Source organism: Lolium perenne, chromosome 3 (genome assembly GCF_019359855.2).
Source record: "Lolium perenne isolate Kyuss_39 chromosome 3, Kyuss_2.0, whole genome shotgun sequence".
NCBI classification, from domain to species: domain Eukaryota; kingdom Viridiplantae; phylum Streptophyta; class Magnoliopsida; order Poales; family Poaceae; genus Lolium; species Lolium perenne.
In genome coordinates this window covers 132062799-132083565 of record NC_067246.2, presented here as the reverse complement: position 1 = coordinate 132083565, position 20767 = coordinate 132062799, and the positions used below count along the sequence as shown (strand labels likewise).

Genomic DNA, 20767 nt, shown 5'->3' with positions numbered 1-20767 from the left:
ATAGACGGCCTTTTGAAAAAACAGGATCCAATGAAGACTTAGCTGGCCCAGCCCAGAATCCTTGCATGGCCGCTCTAATTGGAGGACTTTGAGGCCCGGAAAACATACTTACCAGGCCGCTGTAATCTTGTGTGCAGTCCAGAGACGAGACGAGTGCACCAAAATGGGCCTTGGCAACGAACGCCGCCCACAAGCTAAATCGAATTTAATTCTTGCATCGCTTACATGCTAAGCAACGTGCACCAACCGTCCACCCCATCCGTGGATCACCACGCGTCCCGACACGTCCCCGCAACCACCGTGCCGACGAACCGACGAAGCCCATCTCCACGTTCCGTTTCCTCTCCGCAGAATCTAAACCCCAACCCACGCACACGCCACACGCAGGCAGTCACCAAGGAAAGCAAAACCGCAACCTCCAGAGCATGCGCGTTGCTGCAACCCCAACCCGGCCCGTCTCCTCCGCTCCCGTCCTCGCCGCCCTAGCCATCCTCCTCCTCGCCGGCTCCGCCTCCCTCGCGGCCGGAGCCATGGCGGGCCACGTCCTCGGCGGCAAGACCGACACCCCCGCCGCCGCCAACAGCCTCGACACCGACGGCCTCGCCCGCTTCGCCGTCGACGAGCACAACAAGCGCCAGGTCACGCGATTTCGTCCCCCCTCCCCTCCCGTTTCCCTTCTCTGGCGCTCTATTTCCTTCTACCGCGATGAATTTGGCGGTCGATCGGGGTTCTGATTTCCGAGTTGGGCGTGCTGCAGAACGCGCTGCTGGAGTTCGTGCGGGTCGTCGAGGCCAAGGAGCAGGTGGTGGCCGGCACCGTGCACCACCTCACGCTCGAGGCGCTCGAGGCCGGCAGCAAGAAGGTCTACGAGGCTAAGGTCTGGGTCAAGCCATGGCTCAACTTCAAGGAGCTGCAGGAGTTCGTCCACACCGGGGACGCAACCTCCTTCACCGCCTCCGACCTCGGCGCCAAGAAAGGTATATGCCCACCGCTCAAGTCCGATCGGCGCGATCTGTTGTACGTTGCTTGCTTGCTCGTGTCGTATGTGACAGAAAATACCTGTGATGCTTTGGCCGGTAGTTGTTTGTAGAAATGCCTGTTGCCTAGTATTCGAATTCTATTCCGTTTTTGCCGTTCAGAATGTTTGGCTGCAAAAATCAGTGTTCTAGGTCACCCAATAGAGGTGGGTGGGATGTTGGATGAAAGTATGGACTCACTAAATTGCACGAGAAGCTGTTTACCTTTTGCTCTTGTGTTTGAGATCTCCTATATGACTGAAAATAAATACCTGTGATGCTGTGACCGGTAGGTGTTTGTAGAAATGCCTGCTGCCTAGTATTCGAATTCGCACCAGAAGCTGTTTGCCTTTTGCTCGTGTGTTTGAGATTACCTGGCTGATCCAACGAACTTGCATCATACATAACATCGATCTGCTTTACCACCAACCCTGTAGTGGGCATTAACAATAGCTTGGAAATATGGGATTGTAATTCCTTCAGTTAGGTGGAATGCTAGAAATGTGGGAGTAGTATAGTTACTCGTATTCCTAAATTTGACAGTTATGGCAGGCTTTCACATAAATTCCTTGAGCATGAGTAGCTGGGAATATGGGATTGTAATTCCTTCAGTTAAATGCTACTTACTCATATTCCTAAATTTGACAGTTATGGTACACATGGTCAACGAAGTGCTACTTGTTAAGTTATTTAAAATGAACATAAAGTTCTCATGATCAGGACATTCGATTTGATATGTGGGCACGTGAGTTGTGATCTGTGAATGGGTGTTTCTCTTTTAGTTGATTATAGCAGCATCTGTCTCCTTCAGCTTAGTAAGTTACTTGACCTGGATCGGTTACAGTTGGAGTACAGGCTGACAGCTATTTTTTCTTCCTACTTTTTCATGGTTTCGACAAACTTATGCCTCGTGTGGTGGATGAAAGTACGAACTCACTAATTTGCACGAGAAGCTGTTAACCATTTGCTCTAGTGTTTGAGATTTCTTGGCTGATCCAACGATCTTGCATTATACATAGCATTGATTTGCTTTATCACCAACCCTGTAGTGGGCGTCAGTGATAGCTTGGAAATGTGGGATGGTAATTCCTTCAGTTAGATGGAACAGTATAGTTACTCATATTCCTAAATTCGACAGTTATGTTTCTCACAAATTCCTTGAGCAGGCGTTAGTGGTAGCTGTGAATATGGATTGTAAATCCTTTCAGTTAAATGGTACCTACTCATATTCCTAACTTCGATAGTTGTGGAATGCATGGTCAACAAAGTGCTACTTGTTAAGTTAAGTGAGATGAACATAAGTTCTCATGATCAGGACTTTCGGTTTGATATGCGGCCTCGCTAGTTGTGATCTGTGAATGGGTATTTCTCTTTTAGTTGATTATTATAGCAGCATCTGTCTCCTTCAGCTTAGTAAGTTACTTGACCTGGATCGGTCATAGTTGGATTACAGCTATACATTTGATCATATCCTTGGGAAGCTGAAACCAGCATAGTTGCTGCTCCTAAGCTTCAGAACGCTGTGCCACTTGTTGATCTCCAGTTTTTTCTTCATACTGTTTCATGGTTTCCAGAAACTTATGCCTCATCTAGCTGCAGCAGACTCAGTTACTACTTACTACCTAACACCACATAACCATTAAATTGTTATTACTGTCACATGAGTGCTGACTTTGCTCAACGTTTGCTGCACCTACACCACAATCCTCACGACTCTTCTTGACTCTTCCACTCGCGCCTTAGAGAAAATGAGGACTATTATACCTCCATGCCACTGGTAATTTGATTGATGGTACAGTTTAGACGGCATTTCATCTGCAAATTCAGTGTCACTTCTGTCCCTAGGCACCTATTGTTTAGCTAATTTGATTGATTGCTTGGTTTGTTTAGGTTGCAGCTCGTCCAGGTGGGGTGTAGTGTTACAGTACGTAATGGGCTTGGGCTGGCGCTATAGCCCATTAGTCTTAGGGTTAATTAGAGATAAGGGTCACTTTCTTAGGGGTCAAGTAAACCTCTCTATATAAGGAGAGGGGTCAAGTAAACCTCTCTATATAAGGAGAGGAGACGTATCAATCTAATGAAGTAAGAATTAAGAAGGAAATCCCTTCCCTCTTGCCCCCGGCCGGCCCTCTCGCGCCATCCCTCTAGCAGCACCATAACACTTGGTATCAGCTTTCCCGGGTTCGATCATGTCCAGTCCTCCACCGAGTTCTTCCCACCCGCCGTCCGCCGCATGCGAAGTCCCTGCCGTTCTCTCCCCGGCGGAGATCACCGCAGCCCTCCGCGATCTCACCACTGCTGTCCAGGAGATCCGCCTCTTCCTGGCCGGTCCCTACGGGCCGCCGCCGCCGGCAGCGCTGCTGCCGTGGCAGCCGACGCTGCTGCTGTCGTCGCCGCCACCCAACGTCGGGCTGCTGCAGTCCCCTCTGCCGCTGTCCATCATCTCCGGCCGGGCCATACCTCGGCGCCGGGGTCCCTCTTCTCCAGCAGTCGGCCGCCTTCTTCCCCACCGAGACGCTAGCAGCTGCCGCCGCCACCAACGCCACCGCTGCAGCTGCTGTCCTCACTGACGCTGTCCCTGTCGTTCGGTGGGCAACTGCAACAGCAGCAGCTGCTGCCGTCGCCACCAACACCGCAGCAGCGGCTGCTGCCGCCCCCGACGCTGTCCCTGCCTTTCGGCGGTGTGGGAGCGACCTTGGCCCCGGGCTCTACATCGACACCGTCCGGGTTGCCCTTCCACCAGGTCTGTTTCCCTCCGTCGCCGTCACTGCTTCCAGCTTGAATCGCTATCCGCCACGTGTCGGTGAGGCTGCAAGCTGCTGCGCGCGGCCTCCTAGTGCGTCGGCGTGTGCGGGAGATGCGTGATCTGCAGCTGCAGCTCCTTCAAGTTGCGCTTCATTGCGCAACGGATCTCGATCTCGTCCGCTGCGTCGGGGATTTTGGGCGTACGGTCCCCCCCCCCCCCCCAACGGGCGGTGGACATGTTGTTTTTCCCGCGGGCAGCGACCTCAAAGTCTGCGCCATCGACAGTCATTCGGCGGGGAGAAGGCATGGTGTCACCGACAGGAGCGCACCGCGTAGCACCACTGCATTTCGCCGCCGGTCGTCGCGCGGGCTCCTTTTGTCCCTCTGGTTTCCATGAGATCCAGGTGGCTGTACAGCACGTCTGACGAGCGGATGGTGTCCACTTTATGTTCAGGGGTCAACAATAAAGCGTCCCAGGTTGAGAGTAATAAAATAAGCTGAGATGTAAAAGGCTCGTTTTTAGGTGTTAGGTTTGTGTTGCGTCAAGTCATGGTTTGTTTAGGTTGCAGCTCGAGGATGAGCTGACTGTCCACGTGGGGTGTAGTGTTAGAGTACGTAATGGGCTTGGGCTGACGCTATAGTCCATTAGTCTTAGGGTTAATTCGAGATAAGGGTCGTTTTCTTAGGGGTTAAGTAAACCTCTCTATATAAGGAGAGGAGACGTATCAATCTAATCAAGCAAGAATTAAGAAGGAAATCCCTTCCCTCTTGCCACCGGCCGTGGGCAAGGCCCCCGGCCGGCCCTCTCGCGCCATCCCTCTAGCAGCACCATAACACCTATCTTGTGTTTGCATGATGGTTTCCCCAAGGGATATATGATCAATGTATTTAATTCTTCTATTTATCATCCTCTTAGTTGCTTTTGTACAATCCTGCAGTAGAAAATGTTTTCTTCCCAAGAACTTAGTGAGCTGCTGTAACTGAGTATGTAATAGTTGCACTATCATCATGTAGTTTAGTTGGTGTTATATCTCTGGGGCGCCAAATGAAATCCAAGTAATTGGCATGGATTCTCACATAACTGTAAATTTTGCCACTACAGCACTAATTGTGGGTGTTCACACAAGTTCGTAGTCCTACATCAGCATTGAAACAATGTTCATTTCGGATAGTGAAGATGTGCTGGTGTAGCATGATAGATGGGATGAATATAGAAGTTATGTTGCATCATATAACTCGATGCTAACTTTTGTTATATTAACTTATAGTATCTTGGCACATGCTTCACATTATTGCACTTGTTTCATATGTTCTCCCTATTTTCTGCATCCCTACATGGTTTATGAATAATCAGGAAAGTATGATAATGTAACTGTGACATGTTTTGATTATCTTCTAGTTTCTGTAAAAAATTCATATATTCTTTCTGAAAGCATACCAGCCCATTCCCTTCATATGTTCGCCTTTTCTATTTGGTACTTATAACGGGAAACTAGATGAAAACTGATGCCCAGTGAACACATTAGGGAGTCACTGAGTATTAGATGTTGCATATTGTATGTGTGATAATAAGTGGACATGAACTTGTGTTACATGTTAGATCTTATAATTTAGCTTTCTGCAGTTTGGTACATATATTTAAGTTAGCCATATTTCAGGGGACCATGAGCCTGGATGGCGTGATGTGCCTGTACATGACCCTGTAGTCAAAGATGCTGCAGACCATGCTGTGAAAACAATCCAGCAGAGGTCGAACTCCCTTTTCCCATATGAACTTCTTGAAATCATTCATGCAAAGGCAGAGGTTTGTTCTTTGTAATTGTGTTTTAACTCTCCTCTGTTATTTCTGAGAGTATAATATGTTCATCTCAGGTCGTATTTCCTATTCTTCCATTTATCAGGTTGTTGAGGACTTCGCGAAGTTTGACATCCTCATGAAACTGAAGAGAGGGACCAAGGAGGAGAAAATGAAAGCTGAGGTCCATAAGAACCTTGAGGGAGCTTTTGTGCTGAGCCAGATGCAGCCAGAGCATGATGAATCTAGCAGCCAGTGAAGTCTGACATGTCAAGCTCATAGTAATGTAGTTTGTGTGAAGTAATAAACAGTAAACTTGTCTCTGCACGGGCTTGGTTGTTGAATGCGGCACGACTGGAGCTCTATTCCTAACTATCTGAAACCTTGTTTGGTTGTTGTGTCGATGTTGGAATATGCAACTAATCTTGTAACTCCTTAAGGGCACTGTTGGCTACTGAAATATGACAAGCACAGGTCTTCGGTTACTTGGAAGTGTTGTGTGATAGCTATGCTAAGCTTTTGCTTTCTATACACCTCTGTATGTTATCGGTTCCTTGCCTATGTGTGATTGTCTTCAATGGTTGAGAGGACGTTCTGGACGACTTATTTTCTCTTTGACTAAGGAAAGAATCAACATGTAGCCTTGGGGTTGTTTGGCTGACAGCTTAGGGTTCTTCGCTTTTGTATAACTTTCAAGAGGTTTTGTATTTAACTCGCATTTAGAATCAATTAGGAGTACTAAAGTTCCCAATAGGCAGAACACAAACCGACTCCATTATGTTGCCGTTCATTTGCTCCTAGGCAGCTATGACATCGATGGGTTTTGATCATGATAAAACAATTATGTGGTTATAGTTTCAACTAAAAAGTTGTGCTCCGGCTTAATTGTATTATCTCCTTTTGACTAATATTGCTCTTTTTTTTCTATGCCTGGTAGCAAAACCACCATAAAACTCGGCATGCCCATTTAAAAATTCCACCGTTTGAACCGGGATAGTGTTTTGTGTTTTACATCGTCATTGTTGTGGCCTTATCGTGTTTCAGTACCAGAACAAATACAAATTATAGCACTCACTCTATCTATAAAAAATATCTTATATTTTTCTATAGTTAGATTTATGTAGACACTATAAGTGCGCTATGGTGTCCTCGCTCTCCCTTCCAACCACTAAAGTTGAAAATGTACGTTAGTCCAGGAAGAGGTATTAGTAGATCATAGCTTTCACATTGGACTAAAGTTTGAAAAGGGAAAAACACCGAAGCAAAAGCTAGACACTGCAGATACATCTAAATTTAGACAAGTATAAAACATCGTTTATGGACAGTGGGAGTGTTTTTCTTGTTGAAATGACCACATATGACCTGTGTGATACAAAATAACAACATTAAGTTATTTGAGATCGTTCTAGTGATTTGTTTTATGCTCCTTTGTTTTATATTTGTTATCACTAATTTGAGTGCATTAAACTAATCTAAAACCAAGGAAGTAAAATACTCCCTCTAGCAACATATTCTACATAATGTTCTTAGCTTACGAGGAAGCAGAAGTATTAGAAGTTAAGAAAATTATTTTGATATACGTTGCCGGCCACCACTCACCAGTACAAGGAACATTGACAATTGACTTTGCTTTGGTATTACGTTTTCTTTCGTGAGGCCCACGTGATTCAGTTGCATGAGTGAAATTTATACAATTGATAGCCTATAGAGACAACTAGTATAAAAAGGGAGGATTGATCAACTTTGGGTACTGTCTTCCTTAGGGCATGTACATTGGTTTAGACTGATGGTGTCTGTAGTACTACTCCATATCATCTATAGATAATGATATAGACAGTGTATACAATAGTTTGTCTGTAAGTTGTCTATTTTTAGCCATAGCTATATGTGAGTATAAATTATAGGCATCCTTCATACAACAACAAAAATGGTGTCCGTAAGCTGTCCGTAAGAAGCTCCTTCTCTCTCCTCATTCTCTTTCCTCCACATCACCAAAATCACCTATAACTACCTCTTACAGATAGCTGATTCATCACCATTATACATGCCCTTAGTTCCTTCCAAGCTAGCTAACGCAGCATTGGTTGGATTTAATCTAAATACGCCAGCATTGGTTAGATTTAATCTAAATACGCATGCATCTAGACATATTTTAATGTGTAGGTTTAATCATTATTATTATTTTTAAAATCTACTCCGTTCATTTCATAATTCATGACACAAAAATTTAGATATACCAAAAAACGGAAGGAGGGAGCAGATGTACTGATTTGGATTTGGAGGGTCTAAAATTTTACAATTCCAACGCAGCATTGGTTAGATTTACTAATCTAAATACACATGCATCTAGACATATTTTAATGTGTAGGTTTAATCATTATTATTTTTCAAAAAATCTACTCCATACATTCCATACAAATTTAGATATACCAAAAACACGGAAGGAGGGAGCAGATGTATTGATTTGGGATTGGAGGGTGTAATGTTTTACAATTTCCCTAGTTTATTTATTTACGTGGCACAGGCCACAAAGGTCTCTGACTTAGATGTATTAACTAATCTAAATAGTAAGATACTTCATCCGGTAACGAATTCTAAATAATTTTCTTAGCTTCATTTTTACTTCCTTTTGTAAGTTGAATTATGATTGGTTGTCGATCTTTCATATCAGCAGCTTGTTGTTTTCGCTATTCTTAGATCCGGCGAGAATTATTTCTCTATGTCCGTTGTCTATAACGACGTTGAGGACGGGACGAGGTGGATGCTTTGGAGCAAAATGTTAGTCCTGAGTTGATCGCTGTGGTTATTCTCCGATTATGCGGTTGATCTTGGTCCAAAAGAAAGCAGGGAAACGTACGACAGCGACATATGTTGATTCACAAAATCTCTTTGACGATATTGCTCTTTTCGATTTGCCAATGGTGAAGATTCGACGTCTCTTCCAATACGCGTGAAGTTGGTGTCGGAGTTTAACGGTGGCTGGTGAAAGAAACCCTAAAAGTAGTTATGTATTTTTTTTCTACCGCAAAATTTCAGGACTTATTTCCATGTTTATTTTGACGTGGTTTATAGGAATAAAAACTGTAGCATCTTCTCCACGAGAACGACAGTCAACACTCTCGACAGGCATCTCCTCTCCGCTTCCTCTTCCGCCGTCGGCGCTGCCCCCTCGGGTCTCCCTCCGGCCCGCTCCTTCTCTCTCGGCTCCAGTCCTCCACCCGAGATCCACCGCCCGCCCAGCCCCCGCGGCCTCTCGCCGGCCGCATCAAGCACCACGGAGGTAATGTCGAGCTGCCTTTTTGCTGGTTAGGTCGTGCGTTGTTTTTTCCTTGTTTAGTTCGGGTTAAGTCAATACATTGCGGCATTTCACTGCATAGAAGGGCTATTCTCGGGGCAATTTGATATGCCCATGCTTATACTTTGCCCGTGTAACCAGGGCCGGCTCAAAGATTTCGAAGGCCCCAGGGCAAACTCTATCAGTGGGCCCAGCGGAGAAAAAAATCGATTGCTATACATGGACAGATAATTTTTGTGTGAACTAATTAACACTGATCATTCTTCGGTCGTATAAAAAATCTGATACGCCTTTGTTTCAAACAATGTTCATAGATGCTACAGTGAATAAAAAAGAGAAAATTGTGCCAACAAACCTTCAAACCTCGAGTAATCATGAGAAACTAGACTTACGTCGGTGCATTTGTTGACACAGCAAGGTTGTTACCTCCACAAATGAGCTGAAAGGAATGGACTGCTGAACGGAAGCAGTTGTAGCCTGCTATTGTTGTACAAAGAAAGAACAAGCTGTCACAGATTGATAATTTGGATCAGCACAAAAACTATAGCTGGCCAGCTGCGTCTTGTTGAGTTTTCGAATCGAGATTTACTTGCCGATCTTGAACTCTCCAGCAATCCCGTGCTTCCGTCTCAGACTATCTATGGCGGTATGTGATTAGCAAAACAGGGACTAGGGATTTCAGGGGTGGGGCGAGGGAGGCGAGACGACAGACGATGTTGAACTCCGTGCGATGATTCGATCGAGGGAAAGGAGTCGTCAATCGCGATCAATGAGTATGTTTCGTTTCCTGGACGGCTGGCCTTGTTGTGTGCGATACGTATAAGAAATGGACCTTTTTACCATCTACTATACACTGTACCTAATACGTAGCAGATATGGGCCCCTGTATTGGATGGGCCCCGGGCCGTCGCACCTCTTGCCCTGGGCCAGAGCCGGCCCTGCGTGTAACACTGTAACTTACAATCTGAAGAAGTATTACTGAACCCATGGAACGTATGTATGTATGTCGAAGCAGCAGCCGGAATTTCTTGCACATATTGCTTATCTCGTCAACCATTTGCGTAAAAATCGAATTCCCTGGTGTATATGTAGCTGCATGGCTTATTTGGAATCAGATGCTGAAATGAATACTCACTTATTGAAGATACTTGCGCTTTTAGGGATTAACTTAACCAGTTGTGAAGAGCTTACAAATATATCTACGACGCTACCAAGAGAGAAATGCCCGGTCCAGAAAAAAAAATGCCTGCGATTTAGTCATTACCGCTGCTTTGTAGAGCACTTGGTTGGCAAGAAACAGGAACGTGTTTGGTGATGTGGAAATCCCAGTTCGTATAGTGGACAAACAATGCATGGACACCTGCAAACATTGGGCTCATAGGGCCAAAAAAGAGGAGAAATCTGGTATTCAGCAATGTATTTCAGATTGTCCTGTATAAATCTCCACTCATTGTTTGTGTTGTACTTTTTCCTAGTTGTTTTCCCACCTTGTACCCTCTTGCATGTAAAAACGTTGAGCTGCCTTAGCTCCTTCAAATTTATTGTAAAAACGTTGAGCTGCCTCAGGTACGGGGAAACCCCTTCCGAAGTTCTAAAAAAGAACTTATTGAAGATTAGGTCTAGTGTTCAGACTGCAAATGTACTATCTGTTACTTCTAGAAGGGTTTTTTTTCCTTGCTTGCTATGTAACTCACGTTGAAGAAAAAGTATAGATGTTTGTCTCGTCAACCATTTGCGTCAAAAACGAACATTCTTTGGTATTTTTAGCTGCATGGCTTATTTGGAATCAGTTGCTGAAATGAAGGCCCGCTTATTAAAGATTTGGGTTCTAGGGTTCAGACTACAAATGTACTATCTGTTACCCCTAGAAGGGTCTTTTTCCTTGCTTGCGATGTAACTCATGTTGAAAAAAATTGTAGATGTTTATGGATCCAGTGTCTTGTAATGAGTGTGTAATGAGTGGGAAGTTGCGCTAGCCTGTTTTTCTTTTCCACGTTGAACTTGAGCCGCAGCTACCTAAGTCATTTTATGTATTATGTCTATATGACATTACATGAGAAGATTTGTCCACAGTTTCGAGCAATTTAACATTTCTATTCCTTGTTTCTTCTCCATATAGGATCCCTCTTAAATTCAAGTAATCGTCTTGGTTTTCAGCTCTAAAGGGTGAGGCTTGAATAATAAGGGAGAAGTGGAGGGATCTTGAATGACGGGCGGATCAGGTGTGGTGGTGCTAGACAATGGGGGTGGTCTTCTGAAGGCTGGTTTTGGTGGGGACAAGGATCCAATTGCTGTTGTCCCCAACTGTATAGCAAAGTCCCCTGGTTCCAGCACAAATTCAAAGAAATGGCTAGCGGCTGACCAACTGCAGGCACAAGATATTGATGTGACTGGTATGACATTGAGGCGTCCTGTTGATCGTGGCTATCTTATCAATACAGAGGTGCAGCGGGAGGTGTGGGAACGGGTTCTGCGCAACCTGCTCCAAGTGGATCCTACAAATTCATCCTTGCTATTGGTGGAGCCACAGTTCAACCCTCCAGGACTGCAGCATGCTACTGACGAACTGGTGTTTGAGGAGTTTGCGTTCAAATCTCTTTGTGTTGCAGACTCTTCCTCCCTTGTCCACCTTTATGAGGCTAGTCGCCAGCCATCGCTCTTGAAATCCCAATGCAGTCTTGTTGTTGACTGTGGCTTCTCCTTCACCCATGCATGCCCGGTCCTTCAGAACTTTACCCTGAATTATGCTGTGCGGCGCATGGACCTTGGTGGCAAGGCCCTCACGAACTATCTCAAGGAGATCGTTTCATACCGTTCCCTTAATGTCATGGATGAGACCCTGCTCATTGATGATACAAAGGAAAAGCTATGCTTTGTGTCCCTTGATGTCCCTTGTGATCTTCAACTCGCTAGGTCTGCTGCCTCCCTCATCGATCTTGATAAGAACATATTAAACTCTGGCCTTTTATTTTGTTTGCGTAAGGTCGGACTGCAACCAAATTTTAGGTTTAGTTGAAAGTTAAATTGACACCTTTATCTGGAAAGTTCAGCTAGGAATGTCACCTTTTGTAATTTTAACTGTTGAGAGAAGCAATTTAACCAGATGTGCTGATCTGGTATCGATGTAGCTAAAATGGTAAATGCTGTATCTTCAAAATGTAGAATGGTCATGGTTTTGAAAGCTTCAAACAAATACTCTGTCTTAACATCTGTATCCTACTGTACACTATGTAATCACAATCACAAGGTTAAACTATGTTGGGAAAGTATATTTATAAACAATGTCGAGGAAATCGTTTACCGGTTACTTCTCGATCGGCTGGTGATTAGTGATTAATAGGCAAATCGCCTGATAAATCAGTTAATCAGCTTGCCCTTCACTCACCAAGTAGTGATTAATCGCTGAATCAACCGATATTTTGAACACTCTTATAAATGTTGTCCTCGACCTAAACAGATACCATGACATGTGTTAGTTTCAGTTGCCTGGGGGCATAGGTCATATCTCCCTGGAAGAAGACCAAACATTAAGCAACTGCAAGGTCATCATATTTAGAGTTTGAACTTGACTAGGGCATAGTTGAATGGTCAGGTATTTGGTTATGTTCAGTTGAGAAGAGATGACGAGCAAAGACATAGTTATTGAATGCTGGGGTCTGTGATTCTAGCAAATCAAATTTGAGGAAGGCTTGACTTTCCAAATTTAACCATCGGAGCTCGGTAGGGATATTCTTATTCATTATTAAAGTCGAATAAGAATATCCCTACCGAGCTCCGATGGTTATATATAGACTTACTAGTTGGTTAATTGGCTGAATACGCATGTGGATGTCCGGTCATCTATCCTAGCATGGGCTCTGTCTTTTTGAATCCTTTCTTGTGTGAGGAAATGTGCATGCCATCATGTCATTGTGTTTTCAACCACCTTTTAACCGTCTCGTTGATCAGTTGCTCAAACACTACCTCGGTCTATTAGTTGCTCCGATCTCTGAACAGCATGGTCTGCAATTATTTCAGGTTATCTCTTAAAGAGAACCCTTTTAGATGTTCATACATTCTCCCTGATGGCATAATGTACAAGAAAGGGTTTGTTAAAGACTTGGATGAAGCACGTCGATACTGTTCTCTGCCTGGTGATACTGACATAAACAAGTTCGATGATCGGAAAAAGGCTGAATTAGGTCAAAATGTAACATCCTGTGTTTTTTATGCATGTCAAATGTTACTTGGTGCCATCTAATGAAAATTTTATTCGGCAGGAATTTGCTTTGACCAATGAGAGGTTCCTTGTCCCGGAGATGCTTTTTCATCCAATTGATCTGGGTTAGTGTCGCTTGTAACAGTTTCATATATTTTCTTCATCTGTACTCCACTCCTGCTAATCTGATATATGCGAGAACATACCCTTGTGCTAACCTTCCTGGCTACCAGAAATGATGATAACCTAATTTTAAATTCTCGTCCTTCATGAAAATGATTTCTCAACCAGACATATCAGATATTACCTTTCTGATGCTAGATAACTATCTATGGTTCAAAAAAGTAAAAACACAGAGTCTACGGCCACAGCCTAACAGGAACTACAGCCACATTGGTTTCTCAAAATTTCTGGACAGCAAAATACTATGTGTGGAGATTAAATCAGTCAGTTTTTTTAACCTTTTATTTTCTTATTTTCTGTTTATTTCGGGAAATCATTACCACCAGGATAGTTGTACATCCTTCTGTTTCCACCTTCTCCACTCAATAAAGCCTTAGTGCCTTTTGGATCAGGTGTGTAGATTTGTTCTATTACCACAAAGAAAAGGCAGCACCTGTAGAAAATTTAAGCTCAATGATTTTAGGATAACTCTGGCACTAAGCTGCAGAAAATCTATTGACCTATTGCTTCATATCTTCATTAATTCCTCTTCTGCTTGGTGAATAACTTTCTTACCACTTTTTCTTTCTTCAAGTGGTACATGTCTTCCTTACCCCATTCTCTTTTGCAAGGGTAAGAAACTGGAGTTACTAATGTTTTGTTTGTAGGTATGGATCAAGCTGGCCTTGCTGAGTGTATAGTTCGTGCTGTGCAAGCCTGCCATCCATATATTCAACCAGTGCTTTTTGAAAGGTATCAGTAATGCTGGCATCTGAGCCTATGTTAATATTTGATTGCATGACTCTTGTTCACATGTGTTGGATTGTTTCCAGCATTATCTTGACAGGCGGAAGCACATTGTTCCCTCGCTTTGCTGAAAGACTGTAAGTTGTTTCGTTAGCATATGATTATCTCCCATTGCACCGAGTTCACCTAGATCATGTTATTTGTGTCAACAGGCAAAGAGAACTTCGACCTATTGTGCCTGGGGAGTATCAGGTGAAGATAATTCCTCAAGAGAAGTATGTAGCTCTCTTTGCCTCTGTCTCTCTCCCAATCTCCCTTGCCTCGTGTGCATGGACGCTATACTAATGTTTTGCTACTTTGTCTAGGCCAATTCTTGGTGCCTGAAGAGGAGGATCTATCTTGGCGTCCAGCCCTGATTTTGAATCGATGTGTGTCACGAAATCAGAGTACGAGGAAATGGGATCAGAACGCTGTCGTCGAAGATTTTGTCACTGAAGAGTTACTTCAGCGGCTCATGAGAGGACGAAGAGGTCAATGTAGTTTGTAAATAGCATGATGTAGCCTGTTTTAGATGATATGTGTTTAACAACTACCATGCAAACTAGAAGGGGAACACTGTAAAATCTCCTCTACATTTTTTAGCCGCCACTTGGAATCCTAGCCGCCTTCACTTCAGCCTCCTCCATAGATCACGGTTTCCTCTCCTCCGGTCAGCTTCGCCGTCGTTGGGTCGAGTGGGGAACCCGATCTATGCGTGTAGTTTCCAATAAAAGCAGTGTTTCCAGTATATTATGTTACGATTTTGGTAGCCTTCTTCTTCTTAGTTTCCCCGCAATTGAGATGGTATCGTATGCAATAAGTGATCTTTGACCTATGGTTCGACGATGAGATCTCCTTCCCGACATCAACAGTGATGTTGAAAGATTACAATTCTCTAGGTTTGGTTTTTTCAGGTCTTGCTTCGCTAGATCGATTTTGGATCTTTTCTCATGGTTGCCGCGAGGAGAATTATCCTCGCAGTTTTTGTCCCGGCTGCTACGTCCTCGACAGTGGTGATTCATACTCTCGGCTCTCCAGCGACGTCGATAAGGTTGGTCGGTTGTTATTTTCTGAGATTCTAGTGTTAATAGTCTTGCCGATGTTGATTGATTACTTTAATAGTTGCGCGAGTGCACACATCTTCGACATTGCAGCTCAAATTCAAATGATAGGAAAACCTCCGTCGATATTTATAGGTCTATGGTTCGTTATTTATCTTTGGCTACCTTTAAAAGAGTAGAAGATTGTGTCCGGAAAAAGAAAATTTTCGAAGATCTCGAAAATTTGTTAGTATCTTTTAAAATTTATTTTTTAATCGTTAGAGTCAGCTCGTGTATCTCTACCGTATACTATCTGTTACTATGAATATATGTGGTATTAATTGTCAAAAAAAGGGACCACCGTAAAGTTTATAGTTCAGAACTATGGTTTCTGTAAAGCATTTTATTTTCTGGTTTAGTGCAACACATTTGCACTAGATACAAACTCAGGTGCTTGACTGATTTGACACTTAGTACCTCAAGAGAGGTTCTTCTCTCTCTCTCTCAGCCTCCCAAAATCTGCACTTCGTCAAATGGATGCTACAATCTGTACTTTTTTCATGGTTGCTAACGAATAAGATCCTCCTTCAAACTCTTCCCTTGGAAATCATGTTCATTTTGACTTAGCTACGACGTTTGAAAAGATAAATAGACTTAGCTACGACAACGAAATTGTATAGGAGGCGTCCGCATCGCACTCCTCCAAATCCAAGTCGCGGCGGCGATCTCTCTCCTCTTCCCACACCAACGCACGCTCTACGGTCTCTCGCTCTCGCGCCTCCGCCACAGTTTGTACTTTGCAGGGCGCCAGGGCGGCTGACAGCTCGCCGGGAGTCTCGCCGGGGGTCGGTGGCCGGCGTCGGCTGGAGCGGACGCACACGCACGGTGAGCTGCCGCTCCCTCTCTGACCTGAATCGAGCTGAGCTGTGCCTCCAACGTGTTTGCGTGAATGCGCAGCTAAATCGTGTGGAATTTCCCCTTTCCAGGTGCTGCTGCTGATCTCCATCTGATTAAGCGACTCGCCGCTGACCATGGCGGACGCCTCCGCCGGCGGCTTCCCGGACGACTACCCCACAATCGACCCCACCTCATTCGACGTGGTCGTCTGCGGCACCGGGCTCCCGGAGTCCATCCTCGCCGCCGCCTGCGCCGCCGCCGGGAAGACCGTCCTCCACGTCGACCCCAACCCCTTCTACGGCTCCCTCTACTCCTCCGTCCCGCTCCCGTCCCTCCCCTCCTTCCTCTCCCCCGGCTCCTCCGCCCCCGTCCCGCCTCCCTCAACCGCAACCTCCTCCTCCGCTTCACAAACCGCCGTCCATCTCGACCGCCGCTGTCTGTACTCGGAGGTTGAGACCTCGGGGACGGTTCCCGAACCGTCCGGCCGCTTCACGGTCGACCTGGTGGGTCCCAGGGTGCTGTACTGCGCCGACGAGGCCGTGGACCTTCTTCTCAGATCAGGTGGGAACAACCATGTGGAGTTCAAGAGCGTGGAGGGGGGCAGCCTCCTCTACTGGGACGGCGCCCTCTACCCGGTGCCGGACTCCAAGGGGGCCATCTTCATGGACAGCACGCTTAAGCCTGGCATGAAGACCCTCCTGTTCAGCTTCTTCAAGCTTGTCGAGTCGCACATTGCCGCGTCGTCCTCTGGCGATGAGGAGGAGGGGGAGGGAGAGGCCTCGGGTAAGATATCCGAGGAGGACCTGGACCTCCCCTTCGTTGAATTCCTCAAGAAACAGAGGCTTCCACCGAAGATAAGCGCGTAAGAGCGTTCTCAACTGGTCTAGCTGTAGTCTATTTTTAGCAATGTGACTGATGCGGGCTTCTGTGTCTTGTTTGCAGGGTTATGTTATATGCCATTGCCATGGCAGATTATGATCAAGATGCCGCGGACTCCTGTGAGAAATTATTAACGACGAGAGATGGAATCAAGAGCATAGCTCTTTATTTGTCGTCTATTAAGAGGTCACTTTGCTCGCTTCAACCTTTTTGGTCCTCTTTCGGAAGATGTATTTTCTATCATGTGTATACCTTGTTCAGTAATCTATTTACTTTTGTCTAGCTTGTGGTTGTGATTTTGTTATATAAATGCCTTCATGTGGTCTAAATTTTTGACATGTGCTTATTTTTTTCTCTAACAGGTTCGCTAATGCAGAAGGTGCTTTCATCTATCCTATGTATGGGCATGGCGAGCTGCCGCAAGCTTTCTGCCGCTTTGCTGCTGTTAAAGGTGCCCTATATGTAAGATCTTATTCACAAAGTATATCTGGCTTTGGTTTTACCCTGTAGCTTTGTCTTAATGATAATCATGTAGCTACATCCTCTTTCTATCCCCATGGTTGGTTTCTAAGTGTCTCTTCCACCTGATTGGATCCTAATCATTTGGTAATGATGATGTGCTAGGCCAAGGGTTTGGCACCTCTCTACTGAAATGACCTGCATTTATAAAGAAAAAAACTTGGTCAATTATCCTGCAAACTATTGTCTATTATGAACCTTTTGATGCTTAGCCTCTTGTATATCTCTCTTCTGTCAATCAGGTGTTGCGGATGCCGGTCACAGCCCTTCTCCTGGACCAGGTATGATAAAATTTAAGCTCGGTGTCAGACATGTTTGCACCATTGTTTGTTTATCTAACATAGTCAATTATACAATATGATTTGTTCTGGTTTGTTGCTTGTTAAATATTTGTTTTTCATTATAGCTTTCATTGTCATGTTCAAACATGTACTAACAAATCGTAATTCGGAAAATCGTAATTCGGATAAGGTTCATTGACACCCACTTGGTTCAGAAAAGATAGAAAAAAAGTGAATAGGCAAAACTCTACTGCTACCATACTTTAGGTGCTCCTGTGCAAAAAATCTCCAAACATTCCTATTTTCTTTGTTGGCATCTTTAGTTGGCGAAAGTTTGTCTGGCAGCCAGAAAGGTTATCCATCTATCAGTTGTGGGCTCAACAAGAACAATTCTCCAAAGTGTTTTGTCCAATCTGCATCTGGATTTGAGGGTCTTGTTCTAAGTACAGGCAAGAGAGAAACTTGTTTTTCTTACGATAAGCATGGCACTGACTCATTATATATTTTGATATATTAGATCAATCATTAATCATGGTACTGACTCATTTCATATTTTTGATAAATCATATCAATCATCAGGACCAGTAAATCAGTGATCGTTTTATGTGTTTATTTGTCTATGAGAGATGTTGCATGCTTTTAGTTAGGGATCTGCACGACCAATTCCATAATTTATGATTAGCACCAGACAATCAACTTTCTCTTGATCAGGAAAAGAAGCGTTATATTGGCACCAGATTGGCATCTGGTCAGGATATTTTGTGCCAGCAGTTGATTCTTGATCCTTCATTCAAAATTCCTTCCTTGGACATCCCATCTGATGTTTCAGACTCAAACTCGCCAAGAAAAGTTGCTAGAGGAATATGCATAACCAGCAGCTCTATTAAACAGGGAAAATCAAGTGTTTTGGTTGTTTTCCCCCCAAAATGTAAGAACAGTTGTTTCCCCTCAATAATGTTTACATTGCTTGAATAGGTGATTTTTTTTCTTCTCATTTGTCTTCTTCATTTTAGCACTACAAGAGCAGCAGGTGGCTGCTGTTCGGGTGCTTCAGTTGAGCAGCAATGTAGCAGTATGCCCTCCCGGAATGTAAGTTAAACATTTATATATCCTATCATTTACATATCCAGTTTTAGTGTTTACTTGCTGCATCTAACCTGGGAATCACTGCATTTAAAAATTAAAATTATCACCGTATAATGTAGGCAAGCAACTTCGCTTACAAGCTATCTCACTTGCAGGTTCATGGCATATCTGTCTACTCCCTGTACTGATGCCTTTTTGGGAAAACAATGCATAAACAAAGCAATAGAGGTTCTTTTCGGTGCTCAGGGTTCAGATGATTCAGAAGGCCATTTGGAGACAACCAGTGAAAACATTGAGAATGCAAAGCCAACGCTAATCTGGAATTGTGTGTATGTTCAAGAGATCACACAGGTGTGCCTTTATTTGATCAGCACTATGACTGTGTTGTGTATTCCAGCACTGGTAAAAGTGTGCGCTGCTCACGTGCACATTTATGTATTTGTATTAAAAACATCCGCTGTCTTATCTTCCACTTCCAGGGAACATCTGGTACTGTATTATCATGCCCCATGCCTGATGAAAATCTGGACTACAGGAATACACTGGAATCAACAAAAAAGGTATTACATTCTGTGATGATACATTTTATTCTCAATTTTGCATGTGCATGAAATAGCAGGCCAGAATTTTGGCTCATCATGGAAGCTTCAGAAATGAACTGTTCATGCCAGCAGCGAGTATTAACATGCTCCAAATGGAAGAAACAGTAACTTGCATATGTATGTAGTGCTGGTGTGGATTCGTCTTACATTGTATTTCATGTAGGTTTGGAGGTTAGCTCGTCAATAATTTTGTAACGCCACTAGCTCTGTCTAGCATAATATATTGCGATTTAACAAGAGAAAAAGCTAGATATCAGCATACATACATGCTTCACCTTACAAGTTTCTCTTGTTTTTCTTGCAGTTATTCGCAGATACTTATCCTAATGAAGAATTCCTGCCTAGAAACTCAGCTCCCAAATATGCCGATGACGACTCTGATTCTGCAGAATAAGAAACATGTTTATAGAGGTAATAATATCACTTGCATGTGGAACTTGCACCGTTTGCTTATTTTTAAATTGGCTCTCCGCATTGACCGAGGCCGGGGATTACCCCTTTTAGAATTTGTTTTGTTACATGTGTTGAACATATAAAAAATGTTTGCACATGGACCTATGGGACTTTGTACTGTTTGCTCATAACCTCGTCACATTTGGAAATGTCGATAACTGTGAACTTGCACCATCAAAACTTTTGAAACACTTTTTTTCCTTGTCGAGCACTTGTTTGGGTGATGAATGAGAAAAATGGTGAACACAAGAAGTGTGAGGGAAACTGCGCTATCAAAAATATTTGAATAGAACACCATTTTTTCTGTGGAAATTTTGTACGTATTTGGCAAATAACCAAAATATTGAGTAACACAATGGTAACATCTGAGAGTTGCATATATTTCAATTTAGTTAGGACAATGCATGATGATGATAGATGAAGCGGCATGACTTGTGAAGTTCAGGTCCTAAAATTTTGGTAGTAACTGTGGACTCCCAGTTAGGCTCAGTCAAGGTGCGCTGTTGGTATTACAATGTTCTTGCTAAAACTTGAATGCTATATCATACTGGCTCATAAGCTAGATACTATAGATACCTTGAGCAAAACTGTTCCTTCACCTCGGTTGTTACTTTTCACAGGATGCGGTATTTTTTCTGGACGAATTCCTCACAGAAGATACATGAAGCCATCTGTATTTGGAAGTTTGGATACATCGTATAATGAGTGAGACTACAGGCCACAGCCCATCGTCATCGATGGCTGTATGACTTGTTGCAGCATGCAGTTGTTACATACCGCACAAGATATATGGGCACCCTTCATTTGTTGTGTAGGAGTTGAAACAGTTAAATGAATTTGAGTTTAAAATGCTGGTCATATACGGTTTATGCTCTCGATTCTAGAGGATGAATTCCGGCTTGTACATTCTGAACTCTTCAGTTTCACTAGCTGCCTGCCCATGTTGGTCGATGCTTTCTTTCTTTTGAAATAATAAAATCTACCAGTGTAGTGCGTTTACTAAGATGTGACTT

At 43.8% G+C, this 20767-nt stretch overlaps 3 protein-coding genes and 1 non-coding gene across 4 annotated transcripts; all 4 read left to right on the top strand.

Moving 5' to 3' along the window:
• The first annotated feature begins 365 nt into the window (after nt 1–365).
• On the top strand, nt 366–6041 carry LOC127342458 (cysteine proteinase inhibitor 12). Its single transcript, XM_051368417.2, has 4 exons — nt 366–638; nt 758–977; nt 5420–5565; nt 5663–6041. The coding sequence occupies exons 1-4, from the start codon at nt 426–428 to the stop codon at nt 5813–5815; spliced, it is 732 nt and encodes a 243-aa protein (XP_051224377.1). The 5' UTR covers nt 366–425; the 3' UTR covers nt 5816–6041.
• A 4933-nt stretch (nt 6042–10974) lies between these two features.
• On the top strand, nt 10975–11867 carry LOC139830091 (actin-related protein 6-like). The gene has a single exon (XM_071827344.1). It carries the CDS (start codon nt 11058–11060, stop codon nt 11865–11867), a length of 810 nt encoding a protein of 269 aa, XP_071683445.1. The 5' UTR covers nt 10975–11057.
• A 1129-nt stretch (nt 11868–12996) lies between these two features.
• LOC127342457 (uncharacterized) lies at nt 12997–14272 on the top strand. Its single transcript, XR_011755411.1, has 4 exons — nt 12997–13174; nt 13880–13964; nt 14045–14095; nt 14171–14272. It is a non-coding gene; the product is annotated as an uncharacterized protein (transcript).
• Nucleotides 14273–16024: 1752 nt separating this feature from the next.
• On the top strand, nt 16025–20757 carry LOC127342456 (rab escort protein 1). The gene is made up of 10 exons (XM_051368414.2): nt 16025–16796; nt 16877–16999; nt 17176–17275; nt 17575–17613; nt 18325–18541; nt 18627–18702; nt 18855–19050; nt 19179–19259; nt 19606–19712; nt 20375–20757. Exons 1-9 carry the CDS (start codon nt 16069–16071, stop codon nt 19693–19695), a joined length of 1650 nt encoding a protein of 549 aa, XP_051224374.1. The 5' UTR covers nt 16025–16068; the 3' UTR covers nt 19696–19712; nt 20375–20757.
• The last annotated feature ends 10 nt before the right edge of the window (nt 20758–20767 follow it).

What these genes read in the sequence shown, in the direction of transcription:
- LOC127342458 (XM_051368417.2), top strand. Translation starts at nt 426, where the DNA reads ATGCGCGTTGCTGCAACCCCAACCCGGCCCGTCTCCTCCGCTCCCGTC. An exon ending in ACGAGCACAACAAGCGCCAG is followed by an intron (nt 639 to 757) that starts GTCACGCGATTT and finishes GGCGTGCTGCAG; the next exon opens with AACGCGCTGCTGGAGTTCGT. An exon ending in CGACCTCGGCGCCAAGAAAG is followed by an intron (nt 978 to 5,419) that starts GTATATGCCCAC and finishes GCCATATTTCAG; the next exon opens with GGGACCATGAGCCTGGATGG.
- LOC139830091 (XM_071827344.1), top strand. Translation starts at nt 11,058, where the DNA reads ATGACGGGCGGATCAGGTGTGGTGGTGCTAGACAATGGGGGTGGTCTT.
- LOC127342456 (XM_051368414.2), top strand. Translation starts at nt 16,069, where the DNA reads ATGGCGGACGCCTCCGCCGGCGGCTTCCCGGACGACTACCCCACAATC. An exon ending in ATGTTCAAGAGATCACACAG is followed by an intron (nt 19,051 to 19,178) that starts GTGTGCCTTTAT and finishes TTCCACTTCCAG; the next exon opens with GGAACATCTGGTACTGTATT. An exon ending in CACTGGAATCAACAAAAAAG is followed by an intron (nt 19,260 to 19,605) that starts GTATTACATTCT and finishes TTTTTCTTGCAG; the next exon opens with TTATTCGCAGATACTTATCC.